The 13,079-nt window shown below is 43.3% G+C and overlaps 1 protein-coding gene across 1 annotated transcript in view; it reads left to right on the top strand.

Moving 5' to 3' along the window:
• The window catches only part of MED20 (mediator complex subunit 20), a 61,056-nt gene that overhangs the window by 41,640 nt on the left and 6,337 nt on the right, over positions 1 to 13,079 (top strand). Inside the window, exon 3 of the mRNA XM_075853588.1 lies at positions 5,850 to 6,103. Coding sequence (XP_075709703.1) covers positions 5,850 to 6,103 — 254 coding nt within the window. The remainder of the gene's footprint in view (positions 1 to 5,849; positions 6,104 to 13,079) is intronic.

The raw sequence follows: 13,079 nt of genomic DNA, 5'->3' as shown, positions 1-13,079 counted from the left end.
TAATTAAAGTATATTGGTAAGTTACTTAGTTTCACATAATTATATTATTGCAATGCAATTTTTGGTCCCTGGATAACCCCTTTAAACAAAGAGGGGAGTGTGGAGGGGGAAAATTGCACAAAACAATAAGGGGCCTCTGGCAAGGGTCACACTTGTTTAAAGGGAATGTGTCGCGAATTAAACCTTTTTTAAGTGTCGTTACTTATTTCTATTATATTTTTTTACGTTTTTTGCTGTATTTTTTTTTTTCTTCCATATGGTGGAAAGTATTAAAAATCAAATAATAATTTGACATGTTTTCCTATGTTGGCCACCAGGGGGAGCCCTTCCCAGAATTACAGCAAGGTGAATAAGGCAAAGCAACCTGACTCACAGCTGCTGTAAATGTGGGAGGGAATCTCACCCCCCCTCCCACAAGCCAGGAAAAGGTGTCTTCAAATTGCTAAGCAGTGTCCGGCAGCCATATTTGGTGTGATTCTGCAACTGCCAGAAGTTATAGAACACACCAAAAAGCTAAGGGTATGTTCACACGCTTACTAAACAAAGGGAAAACAGCTCCTGGTTTTCAGCCATTTTTTAATCAAACTCGCTGTTTTTCTATAAAGTCAATGAAAAACGGCTCCAAAAACATCCCAAGAAGTGATGTGCACTTCATTTTGGTGGGCGTCTTTTTACATGCCGGTTTTGGAAAACGACCACGTAAAAAACGCCCTGTCGGAACAGAACGCCGTATTTCCCATTGAAACCAATGGGCAGATGCTTGTAGGCGTTCTGCTTCCGATTTTTCAGCTGTAAACATTGTGTGTGGCCCTACCCTTAGGGCTTATTCAAACGGCACTTAACGGCTCCGTGTGTCGGCAGCATATGATGCGCGGCTGCGTGATTTTCGCGCAGCCGCCATCATTATGATACTATGTTTGGATGTTTGTAAACAGAAAAGCACGTGGTGCTTTTCTGTTTTCATTCATCCTTTTCACTGCTGTTGCGCGAATCACGCGTGTCCCACGGAAGTGCTTCCGTCCGACATGCGTGGTTTTCACGCACCCATTGACTTCAAAGAAAACGCTCAAAGAACGGACATGTCGTGACTTTTACACAGCGGACATGCGCTGCGTGAAAATTACGCACCTATCCGCACGGCCCCATAGACTAATATAGGTCCCTGCGACGCGCGTGAAAATCACGTGCGTCGCACGGACGTATAACACGCTCGTGTAAATGAGCCCTTAGAATGATGAAAGTGAAGTGAATGAATTTTCAGTTGACCGGTTCACACGCCGTGTATTTGATACGTTTTTTTTTTGCACATTTTACGTGCAAAAAACCACCTTAAAAAAACGCTTGAGTACACTTGATTTTGCGTGTTTGGGGGGGATTTGTGTGGGGGGGGTGCTCGCCGCTGATTCTTCAAAACAGCTGATAAGCGGCTATGAAGTATCAGCGGCGCCCGTGCACACTCCGCTCTGCCACACACACACACACACACACACACACACACGGGAAAAGTCTTAAAGGGGTCGTCCAGGAAAACATGGCGCCGCACCTGTCCTCAGGTCGTGTGTGGTATTACAGCTCTGTCCTATTCACTTCAATGGAGGTGAACTGCAATACCAGACACAACCTGAGGACAGGTGCGGCGCTGTGTCTCCAATCCGGACACCCCTTCTGTCCTGAGATGACCCGACGGGGGAGGCGGGTGTCAGAGCCACCCACCGCCATCACTGCAGACAGGAACACACAACTACGGCATGAGGGCAGGGCTTGTCCTGAGTGAACTGTCACTTGTTATGGACAGATTTATAGTCACATGAACCCCGTCTGATGAACCGGTAACCTAGGTCCAATCACATGACAGAGGGGGATCACCAAAAACCCTGTGCACCCTCAGCCCGTCCATCCAGCCCTTTCCTGGTTATATCTGCTTCTGGGAAAGATGGGTGACCACCATTACCCCTCCTACTGGAGTGTGTTTGGGGATGTGACTAATGAACCTCTCACACTCCAGTAGGAGGGGTAATGGTGGTCACCCAGCTTTCCCAGACCCATGAACGGTAAATCTCTCTAGTTGTGCTGAGACTGTTTGGGGATGTGACTAATGAACCTCTCAGTCTCAGCACAACTAGAGAGATTTACCGTTCAGGGCTTTCCCAGTACAGTTGCATCATCTGTCCTTCATACAGGGGGGGGCCGTAAGGGGGGTCCCGTCGGGGGGGGGCGTTAGGGGTGGGGGGTGTCGGGGGTCACGAGAGCGGGGGTCTGTGAGATAGAGTGGGACAGACCGAGACACACACCTTACCTGCAGTGCAGCTGGTCTTCATGATGGCACCTGCTATCTCCCTGCACACAGCTGCTCTGCTGTGTGACTCTGACCTGCGTCTGCGCAGTACAGAGCCAGAGAGTAGAATCAGTGGAACGGCTCCCGTTCATTGACTCCTATGCACTGTAGCTGCCGTATTCCATCTCAGTATGTGTCGTTTATCGACACATACAGAGATGAAAAACAAAATGGCAGCCCCCATAGAGAAGTAAAAGTTAGAAAAAATAAAAAAGTAAAACACAAACACACACATAAATAAAATTTATTTTAATAACATACTAAAAGCAATATTATATATAAAAAAAATAATTTGCGACACCCGTCCTTTAAAACAAAAATCTCCCTCTGGTTCCCAAATTCAATGGAAGTATTCTGTGATATTGCATTAGGTTTTGAGTCAAATGTTTTAGATTCTGTGCATCCTTGATGCTGGTTTATAAGTCATGAGTTAAAACGGGAACAGTTTCCAATATAGGACAGACATTCACCTCCTATCAGAATATGGAGGAGCAGCCTAGCACAAGCCTGGAAGATACCTTTAAGGGGGACACTGAGGTATTAATTAGGATCTAATGGCATTTGGCATTGAAGCACCTTAGCTATAAGCTGGACTTGGTGCCAGTATGGGGTCATCATGGGACAGTTCCAGAAAATATGGGACAGCCGGGCCCCATGATGTACTTTGTGGGTTGCACTTAGAAGGTGATAGGCAGCCTGGCTGACCTAATAGTATGGGTGTTAACAATACACTGCTAGTCAGCACCGTACACAACACTTAAAGGGAATGTGTTGCCAGCTAAACATGTTTTTTTTTTTTTTTGTTAAACAATTAGTGTATAGGTGATTAAACATTGTTCTAATTTTTTATTTTTTTTTCACGAGTCAGGAAATATTATAAATTGGATTCAATCAGACTAGATGGAGCCATTCCCAAAATTGCAGCATTGCATGTGGTAAAGCAACCACATTGCTTTATGCTGCAAAATTGGGTAAAAAGCCCTCGCTCTAGTGAGCTCTCAGCATCCTCCCCCTCCTTTATCCTGGCTAGTGCCAGGATAAACGAGGGGATTGAACGGTCTAACCTCCTACACTGTGTGTCGCCATTTTTTGAGCTAACACACAGTGTAGTAGGTTTACATACAGTAGTAAACACACACAAACACGAACATACATAGAAATCTCTTACCTGCTCCTGCCGCCGCGGCTCCCTCCGGCCCGTCCGCTCCATCTGCTGCCGCTGGTCCAAGTGCACAAGTCCGGAAGACGCGACCGGAAGTAGTAATCTTACTGTCCGGCCGCGACTTCCGGTCCACAGGAAAATGGCGCTGGACGGCGCGCATTCCAAATTGGACTGTGTGGGAGCGGCGCATGCGCCGTTCCCACACAGACGGCGTACATTGAAGTGGATGGAACGGGCCCCGTTCGCAGTCCCTATGGGACTGGAGCTGCCATATTCCATGTCTGTACAGTGAAGGAAATAAGTATTTGATCCCTTGCTGATTTTGTAAGTTTGCTCACTGTCAAAGACATGAACAGTCTAGAATTTTTAGGCTAGGTTAATTTTACCAGTGAGAGATAGATTATATTTTAAAAAAAACTGAAAATCACATAATCAAAATTATATATATTTATTTGCATTGTGCACAGAGAAATAAGTATTTGATCCCCTACCAACCATTAAGAGTTCAGCCTCCTCCAGACCAGTTACACGCTCCAAATCAACTTGGTGCCTGCATTAAAGACAGCTGTCTTAAATGGTCACCTGTATAAAAGACTCCTGTCCACAGACTCAATTAATCAGTCTGACTCTAACCTCTACAACATGGGCAAGACCAAAGAGCTTTCTAAGGATGTCAGGGACAAGATCATAGACCTGCACAAGGCTGGAATGGGCTACAAAACCATAAGTAAGACGCTGGGTGAGAAGGAGACAACTGTTGGTGCAATAGTAAGGAAATGGAAGACATGCAAAATGACTGTCAATCGACATCGATCTGGGGCTCCATGCAAAATCTCACCTCGTGGGGTATCCTTGATCCTGAGGAAGGTGAGAGCTCAGCCGAAAACTACACGAGGGGGAACTTGTTAATGATCTCAAGGCAGCTGGGACCACAGTCACCAAGAAAACCATTGGTAACACATTACGCCGTAATGGATTAAAATCCTGCAGTGCCCGCAAGGTCCCCCTGCTCAAGAAGGCACATGTACAGGCCCGTCTGAAGTTTGCAAATGAACATCTGGATGATTCTGAGAGTGATTGGGAGAAGGTGCTGTGGTCAGATGAGACTAAAATTGAGCTCTTTGGCATTAACTCAACTCGCCGGGTTTGGAGGAAGAGAAATGCTGCCTATAACCCAAAGAACACCGTCCCCACTGTCAAGCATGGAGGTGGAAACATTATGTTTTGGGGGTGTTTCTCTGCTAAGGGCACAGGACTACTTCACCGCATCAATGGGAGAATGGATGGAGCCATGTACCGTCAAATCCTGAGTGATAACCTCTTTCCCTCCACCAGGACATTAAAAATGGCTCGTGGCTGGGTCTTCCAGCACGACAATGACCCGAAACATACAGCCAAGGCAACAAAGGAGTGGCTCAAAAAGAAGCACATTAAGGTCATGGAGTGGCCTAGCCAGTCTTTAGACCTTAATCCCATCGAAAACTTATGGAGGGAGCTGAAGATCCGAGTTGCCAAGCAACAGCCTCGAAATCTTAATGATTTACAGATGATTTGCAAAGAGGAGTGGGCCAAAATTCCATCTAACATGTGTGCAAACCTCATCATCAACTACAAAAAACGTCTGACTGCTGTGCTTGCCAACAAGGGTTTTGCCACCAAGTATTAAGTCTTGTTTGCCAAAGGGATCAAATACTTATTTCTCTGTGCACAATGCAAATAAATATATATAATTTTGACAATGTGATTTTCTGTTTTTTTTTTAAAATATAATCTATCTCTCACTGGTAAAATTAACCTAGCCTAAAAATTCTAGACTGTTCATGTCTTTGACAGTGGGCAAACTTACAAAATCAGCAAGGGATCAAATACTTATTTCCTTCACTGTATGTGTCGTTAATCGACACATATAGAAATGGAAAAAAAAATGGCAGCCCCCATAGGGAAGAAAAAGTGTAAAAATAAGAAAAAGTAACACACAAACACACAAATTAATCCAAACTTTTTTAATAAAGCACTAACATCTTTAATATATTAAAAAAAAATTTGTGGCAACACTGTTCCTTTAACCTTATAGGAGCCTTATTTGTGTGCAGATATAATCTAAGCAGCCATCCCCTCATGTATGATAGGAGTGTTAGTGGATGTTCATCAGTATTTTGCACTTGTGTAGCCTCTAACCTTTAGCATTGCGGCTGCTATGGGTCTTGTCCCTTGTCCTGACAATATCGAATTTTGAAAATGTATGTGTATTATCGTTTGATTTTGTTCACCTTTTTCCCCTCCATTACCTGGACTCCTAGTATAGTTCGTAACTGACTGCTTTTTTTTTCTCCATGTATTAACATGAACTAGGTCAGTCTGGGAAACTTCTTTACATCATTCACTGCTCGGAACACCCTCTCAGTACCTTTGCTCTATTTGAAAATGGTCCCTGCTTAGTTGCTGACCAAAACCTGGATGTACTTATGATTAAATTAAAAGGATTCTTCCAGAATGCAAAGGCCAACAAGATGGAGACACGTGGCACACGTTACCAGTATTGTGATTTTCTTGTCAAGATTGGCACAGTCACTATGGGACAGAGTGGTCGAGGGATATCTGTGGAGGTACCGTAATTTCCTTTAACAACAAATAAATATGAAACAGAAATAGGGACCTGTGATGCTGTTCGTTCGGGTCATTAGTCCTGCGACTGGGCCAGGATTTGCATAAGTACACCCGTATTTCGGTCATGTGAAACTGAATGAAAATGAGAACAACATAAATTTTGATTTATCAAAAGTAGTGCAAAGAAAAGGGGTAGCTTGCCCATAGCAACAAGGTTACGGCTTTAAAGAGAACCTGTCATTTTGAGCATGCTGTCTAATCTGCAATGTTATAGAGCAGGAGGAAATCAGCAGACTGGTATATAGTTTTGTGGGGAAAAATCCAGTAATTTTTTAATTTAAAGGCTATATAAACTTTTATTTTTTTTGTAATGTATCTCTTTCGTTATCCTAAACGCTTCTCTAATGTACATTTATTACAAATTGTATTTTGTTTTTGTGCTGCTGCATTTATGTATCCACTGTACATAGAAGTTGTATAACGCCGTTGTAAACCAAGTCTGTCAGTCAGCTGCTCCTGTGTGTGCCTCTAACACATAATCCAATTTCAATAAAATCCAAGCATAGGTAGGAAAGCTTGCTTTAAGGAACTATAAGCTCCTGCCGTCAGCCTGAACAGGAAAGAGGTCTCGAGCAGTGCGTTCTTATGCGACCCATCCTAGTACTCTGAATTTTAGGAAGCGTTTCTGATAGAGTGACCTGATGGCTGCCATCTTAATTCAGCACAATGATTATCCCCTAGACAAATCTGGCGTATTTTGCTAATTAAAGGGTAACTAAACTTTCACTGCACTAAGACCCCCAGTTGTCGCTAAAACGAAGTGGCAGAAGCGCTCGGGAGAGCGGTGAGCCGCTTAATTTCTGATCGGCTTTTCTCAGAAAGCCAAGCAATTGGTGTACGGGCTCAATAGAAAGTCTGAGCCCATACACCAATTGCTTTGTTTTTTGAGAAAAGCCGATCAGAAACAAAGTTGCTCAGCACTCACCCAAGCGAGCCGATCAGAAACAAAGTGCCTTATCGCTAACTCGAGCGCTTCTACCACTTTATTTTGGCAGTCAGTGGGGGTCTCCGTGCTCAGACCCTCATCAATCAAAACTTTTGACATTTTACTATGATATGTCAAAAGTTTTTTGAAAGTTTAGTTACCCTTTAAATGTATTTGAGTTTATTTATACTGACATTTTTTATTTATTTTTTTCCCGGAGAAAACCCCATTAAGGTCCAAAATTACTGTGTTAACCCCTTCAGGACACAGCCTGATTTGGCCTTAAAGACTAAGCCGATTTTTTTCAAATCTGACGTGTCATTTTATTTGGTAATAACTTTTGAATGCTTTTACCTATTCAAACGATTCTGAGATTGTTTTCTCATGACATATTGTACTTTGTTAGTGAAAAAATGTGGTCGATTAAATTCAATATTTATTTGTGAAAAACACCAAAATTTAGAGAAAATTTGCTAAAATGTTCTAAATTTAAATGTGTCTGCTTGTAAAACAGATAGTAATACCACACAAAATAGTTACTATTTCACATTCCCCATATGTCTACTTTATGTTTGCATCGTTTTTTTTGACCGTTCTTTTATTTTTCTAGAACGTTACAAGACTTAGAACTTTAGCAGCAATTTCTCACATATTCAAGAAAATTTCAAAAGGCTAGTTTTTTAAGAACCAATTCAGTTGTGAAGTGGTTTTGAGGGCTCTTGTATATTAGAAACCCCCATTAATCACCCCATTTTACTGCACCCCTCAAAGTATTCAAAACAGCATTAAGAAAGTGTTTTAACGCGTTAGGTGTTTCACAAGAATTAAGGCAAAGTAGGGGTGAAATGTACACGTTTTTTGTTTTTTTTTTTGCAGAAATTCATACTTAATCCTTTTTTTTCCAGTAAAACAGAGGATTTTACCAGAGAAACGCAACTCAATATGTATTGCCCAGATTCTGCAGTTTTTAGAAATATCCCACATGCAGCCCTAGTGTGCTAATGGGCTGAAGCACAGGCCTCAGAAACAAAGGAGCACCTAGAGGATTTTGGGGCCTTCTTTTTATTAGAATCTATTTTAGGCACCATGTCCGGTTTGAAGAGGTCTTGTGGGGCCAAAACATGTGGAAACACTCCCAAAAAAACACCATTTGGCAAATACACCCCTCAAGGAATTTATCAAGGGGTATAGTGAGCATTTTGTCCCCACAGGGTTTTTTCTGAATTTAGTGGAATGAGGCAGTGAAAATGAAAATTTATATTTTTTCCCAATAAAACGGTGACATTTTTACAAGGGATAATAGAACAAAAAATACCCCAACATTTGAAATGCAATTTCTCCCGATTTACGGCAATATCCCATATGTGATAATAAACTGCTGTTTAGACACACGGCAGAGCTCAGAAGGGAAGGAGCGCCATTTGGCTTTTGGAGCTCAAGTTTTGCTGCAATGGTTTTCAAGTGCCATGTCACATTTGCAAACTGTTTGTTTAATGGATACATATCCTTAGTTGCTTGAGATAGCTCGCATGTCAATTTCTTTTCTATTAATTTTTTTCTATTTTTTCAATTTAAACATAGTTTCATCATGTATGTCCTTGTATGTGCTACATGTTCTTTATACAGTTAGCAAATTTTTGTCTTCCTGTATAAATCTCTTTACTTTTTTGTATATTTGTATTCAACAATACTTATACCCTGTATTCTTTTCTTTTGTATATTAGTTTAAGCGATTATGATAAAGGCCTGGTTTGGCCGAAACGTCAAAATAATAAAAATCGCCAGTAAAAAAGTGAAAAAGACTAAAAAAATTTTTTCGATAAATAAATACACGTTTTATGTAATAAAAACAATAATCACCCTGTTTCCCCTATCAAGCCCTTTATAATTAGAAAAAAAATGAATAAAAAAAACCTATACATAATTGGTATCGCCACGTTCGTGTCGCCTGACCTATAAAATATATTATTTATCCCGCACGGTGAACACCGTAAAAAAATAAAATAGATAACAATGGGCAAATTTCCTTTTTTGGTCATGTTGCTTCCAAAAAAATTGAATAAAAAGTGATCAAAAAGTTGCACGTATCCCAACATGGTACCAATAAATGCTACAGTTTGTCACGCAAAAAACAAGCCCTCACACGGCTCAGTCGACAAAAAAATAAAAAGTTATGGTTTTCAGGATATAGTGACACTAAAACATTATTTTATTTAGAAAAAAGTGTTTTTATTGTGAAAAAGTAGTAAAACATAAAAACGATATACATTTGGTATTGCCATAATCATATCGAACCGCAGAATAAAGTAAACATGTTGTTTATACTGCACAGTGAACGCCGTTACGTTTTTTGGTCTCCTCACCTCCCAAAAAATGTAATAAAAACTGATCAAAATATCACATGTACCCCAAAATGATACTAATAAAAACTACAGCTCGTCCCATGAATATCAAGCACTCACACAGGTCGTCAACGGAAAAATAAAAAGTTATGACTCTCAGAACGCAATAATGCAAAACGACGGCCCAGACTAATTTATATGTGCAGCAATTTTTCACCTAAAACCAAACGTTATCATTTGCAGCCCCCACTGGTAGACTCTGTAAATGCAGCGGAAACTATGACATTTTGGGCTCTGTGCTACATATGGGGCTACTGAAGAAGTCAAAGATCAGGCAATGCTGGAGTGCGGATATTTTGTACAATACCACGGACACCCTTTAGAAGTGCGACTCCTGCATCCAAAAATCTGGCCTGTGCATAAAGCATTGGTTCAAAGCGTACGTCACTATCCATAGATAATTAACTGCATTATTAATTTACCCCATTATTACATCATCCTATTATGTCCTGATGCACCCCGTCCAGCTTACATATACCCTGATGTACTCTGCCCAGTTTACATAAACCCTGATGTACTCCGCCCAGCTTACACATACCCTGATGTACTCTGCCAAGCTTACATATACCCTGATGCACTCCGCCCATTTTACATATACCCTGACATACTCCTCACATCTTACATATGCCCTGATGCACTACGCCCGGTTTACGTGTACCCTGATGTACTCCGCCCAGTTTACATATACCCTGATGTACTCTGCACAGATTACATATACCCTGAAGTACTCCGCACAGCTTACATATGCCCCCACAGTATAAACTGAAACACCAAGCAAAATCTGTGCTCCAAAAGCCAAATGCTGGTCCTTCTGGGCCTGCAGTGTGCCCAAATAGCAATTTATGGTCATATATGGGGTATTACTATACTCTGGAGAACCGCTTAACAATTTATGGGGTGTGTGTCTCCAGTGGTACAAGCTGGGCACAACACACTGGACACTGAAATAGCATATCTGTGGAAAATGTCAATTTTCAATCTGCAACGTCTATAGCAGGGGTCTCAAACTCGGCCGGGTAAGTGGGCAGCATATAGAAAAAATGGGAAGTTGACGGGCCGCATTACTTTCAAATTTGATACAATACAAAATTATTGTTAATCAATTAGTTATTTGTACTACTAGAACACTATATTACTAGAATAATAATACTACATTACTATAATAATAGCGCTAGGTTTAAAATTTGAGATATTTCTCCAAGTGCTTATTTCAACAATCCAGCTTTCCAGTTTAAGTGTCGCTAAATGCAGTCCGGCGGCTCAGTTAGCACACATGTCAAGATTAGGCAGCCCCTTTTTAGATAGTGCCGCAGTGCCCTCTGGATGCTGCCGCAGTGCCCTCTGTGGATGCTGCCGCAGTGCCCTCTGTGGATGCTGCCGCAGTGCCCTCTGTGGATGCTGCCGCAGTGCCCTCTGTGGATGCTGCCGCAGTGCCCTCTGTGGATAATGCAACACACCCCTAGATAAGGCCACAGTGCCCTCTGTAGATGAGGCCACAGTGCCCTCTGTAGAGAAGGCCACAGTGCCCTCTGTAGAGAAGGCCACAGTGCCCTCTGTAGAGAAGGCCACAGTGCCCTCTGTAGAGAAGGCCACAGTGCCCTCTGTAGAGAAGGCCACAGTGCCCTCTGTAGAGAAGGCCACAGTGCCCTCTGTAGAGAAGGCCACAGTGCCCTCTGTAGAGAAGGCCACAGTGCCCTCTGTAGAGAAGGCCACAGTGCCCTCTGTAGAGAAGGCCACAGTGCCCTCTGTAGAGAAGGCCACAGTGCCCTCTGTAGATAAGGCCACAGTGCCCTCTGTAGATAATGCAACACACCCCTAGATAATGCCAGTGTCCTCTTCAGATACTGCCACACACCCACTTGTAGAGGCTGCCACAGTGCCCTCTGTAGAGGCTGCCACAGTGCCCTCTGTAGAGGCTGCCACAGTGCCCTCTGTAGAGGCTGCCCCAGTGCCCTCTGTAGAGGCTGCCCCAGTGCCCTTTGTAGAGGCTGACCCAGTGATGTCAGGGGCTTGCCCAGAGCTGGAGTCCCGGAGCAGAGCCGCTTCTGGCACTCTGCCCGGGATTCCAGCTCTGCTCCTGACATCACTGTCCATATATGGACAGAGATGTCAGGGGCAACCCCAGAGCTGGAGTCCCAGGCATAGCGCTAGTAGGCTCTTCCTGGGACTCCAGCTGTGCTACTGACATCACTGGGACTCCTGCTCTGGGGAAGCCCCTGACATCATTGTCGATTTATGGACAGAGATGTCAGAGGCTTCCCCAGAGTCCCGGAGCAGAGCCGATAATAGCGCTCTGCCCGGGACTCCTGCTCTGGGGAAGACCCTGACACACTGTCCATATATGGGCAGCGATGTCAGGGAATTCCACAGAGTCCCGGAGCAGAGCCGATACTAGCGCTTTGCCCGGGACTCCGCTCTGGGGAAGACCCGGACACACTGTCCACATATGGGCAGCGATGTCAGGGAATTCCACATAGTCCCGGAGCAGAGCTTGTACTAGCGCTCTGCCCGGGACTCCGGCTCTGGGGAAGCCCCAGACATCGCTGTTCATATGTGGACAGCGATGTCAGGGAATTCCACAGAGTCCCGGAGCAGAGCCGACACCAGCGCTCTGCTCGGGACTCCGGCTCTGGGGAAGCCCCAGACATCGCTGTTCATATGTGGACAGCGATGTCAGGGAATTCCAGAGTCTCCGAGCAGAGCCGATACTAGCGGCTCTGTGTCCCGCGGGCCGCAGATGACAGCCCCAGGGGCCGTATGCGGCCCGCGGGCCGCGTGCTTGAGACCCCTGGTCTATAGTGTACTAATTTCAGCAAAACCTTTGGGGTCAAAATGCTCACTACACTTCTAGATGAATTCCTTGAGGGGTGTAGTTTCCTAAGTGGGGTCACTTCTCGTGGGCTTTCACTGTACTGGTACCTCAGCGTAATGCAACATGGCGCCAAAAATCTATTTTGTAAAATCTCCACTCCAAAAACGAAATTGCGCTTTTTCTCTTTAGACCTTTGCCTTGTGTCCAAATAGCAGTTTACAACCACATATGGGGTATTTTCCCTACTCAGGAGAAATTGTGTAACATATTTTGGGTGTCTTTTCTTCCGTATTCCTTGTGGAAATGAAAAATTATGAGCTAAATCTACATGTTATTGAAAAAAATATATTTTTTCATTTTCACGGCCCAATTCTAATAAAATCTATAAAACACCTGAGGGATCAAAATTCTCACTACACCTCTAATTTAATTCTTTGAGGGGTATAGTCTCCAAAATGGGATCACACCTGAGGAATTTCTGCAAATGCCACATGGCGCCCAGAAACCAATTCAGCAGAATCTGAGCTGCAAAATCCAAATGGCACTCCTTCTATTCTGAGCCCTGCCGTGGGTCCAAACATCAGTTTATTACCACATATGGGGTATTGCCGTAATCAGGAGAAATTCCTTTACAAATGTTGCGGTGCTTTTTCTCCTTTATTCCTTAAAAATTAGAAAATTCCATGTTTTTTCAGAAAAAAAGTAGATTTACATCTTCACAGACTAATTTGAATAAATTTAGCAAAAAACCTGTGTGGTGAAAATGCTAACTGTAC

Source organism: Rhinoderma darwinii, chromosome 2, assembly GCF_050947455.1.
Source record: "Rhinoderma darwinii isolate aRhiDar2 chromosome 2, aRhiDar2.hap1, whole genome shotgun sequence".
Lineage (NCBI taxonomy): Eukaryota > Metazoa > Chordata > Amphibia > Anura > Rhinodermatidae > Rhinoderma > Rhinoderma darwinii.
The sequence above is the reverse complement of the archived record's forward strand: the minus strand, read 5'-3'. Positions and strand labels throughout refer to the sequence as shown.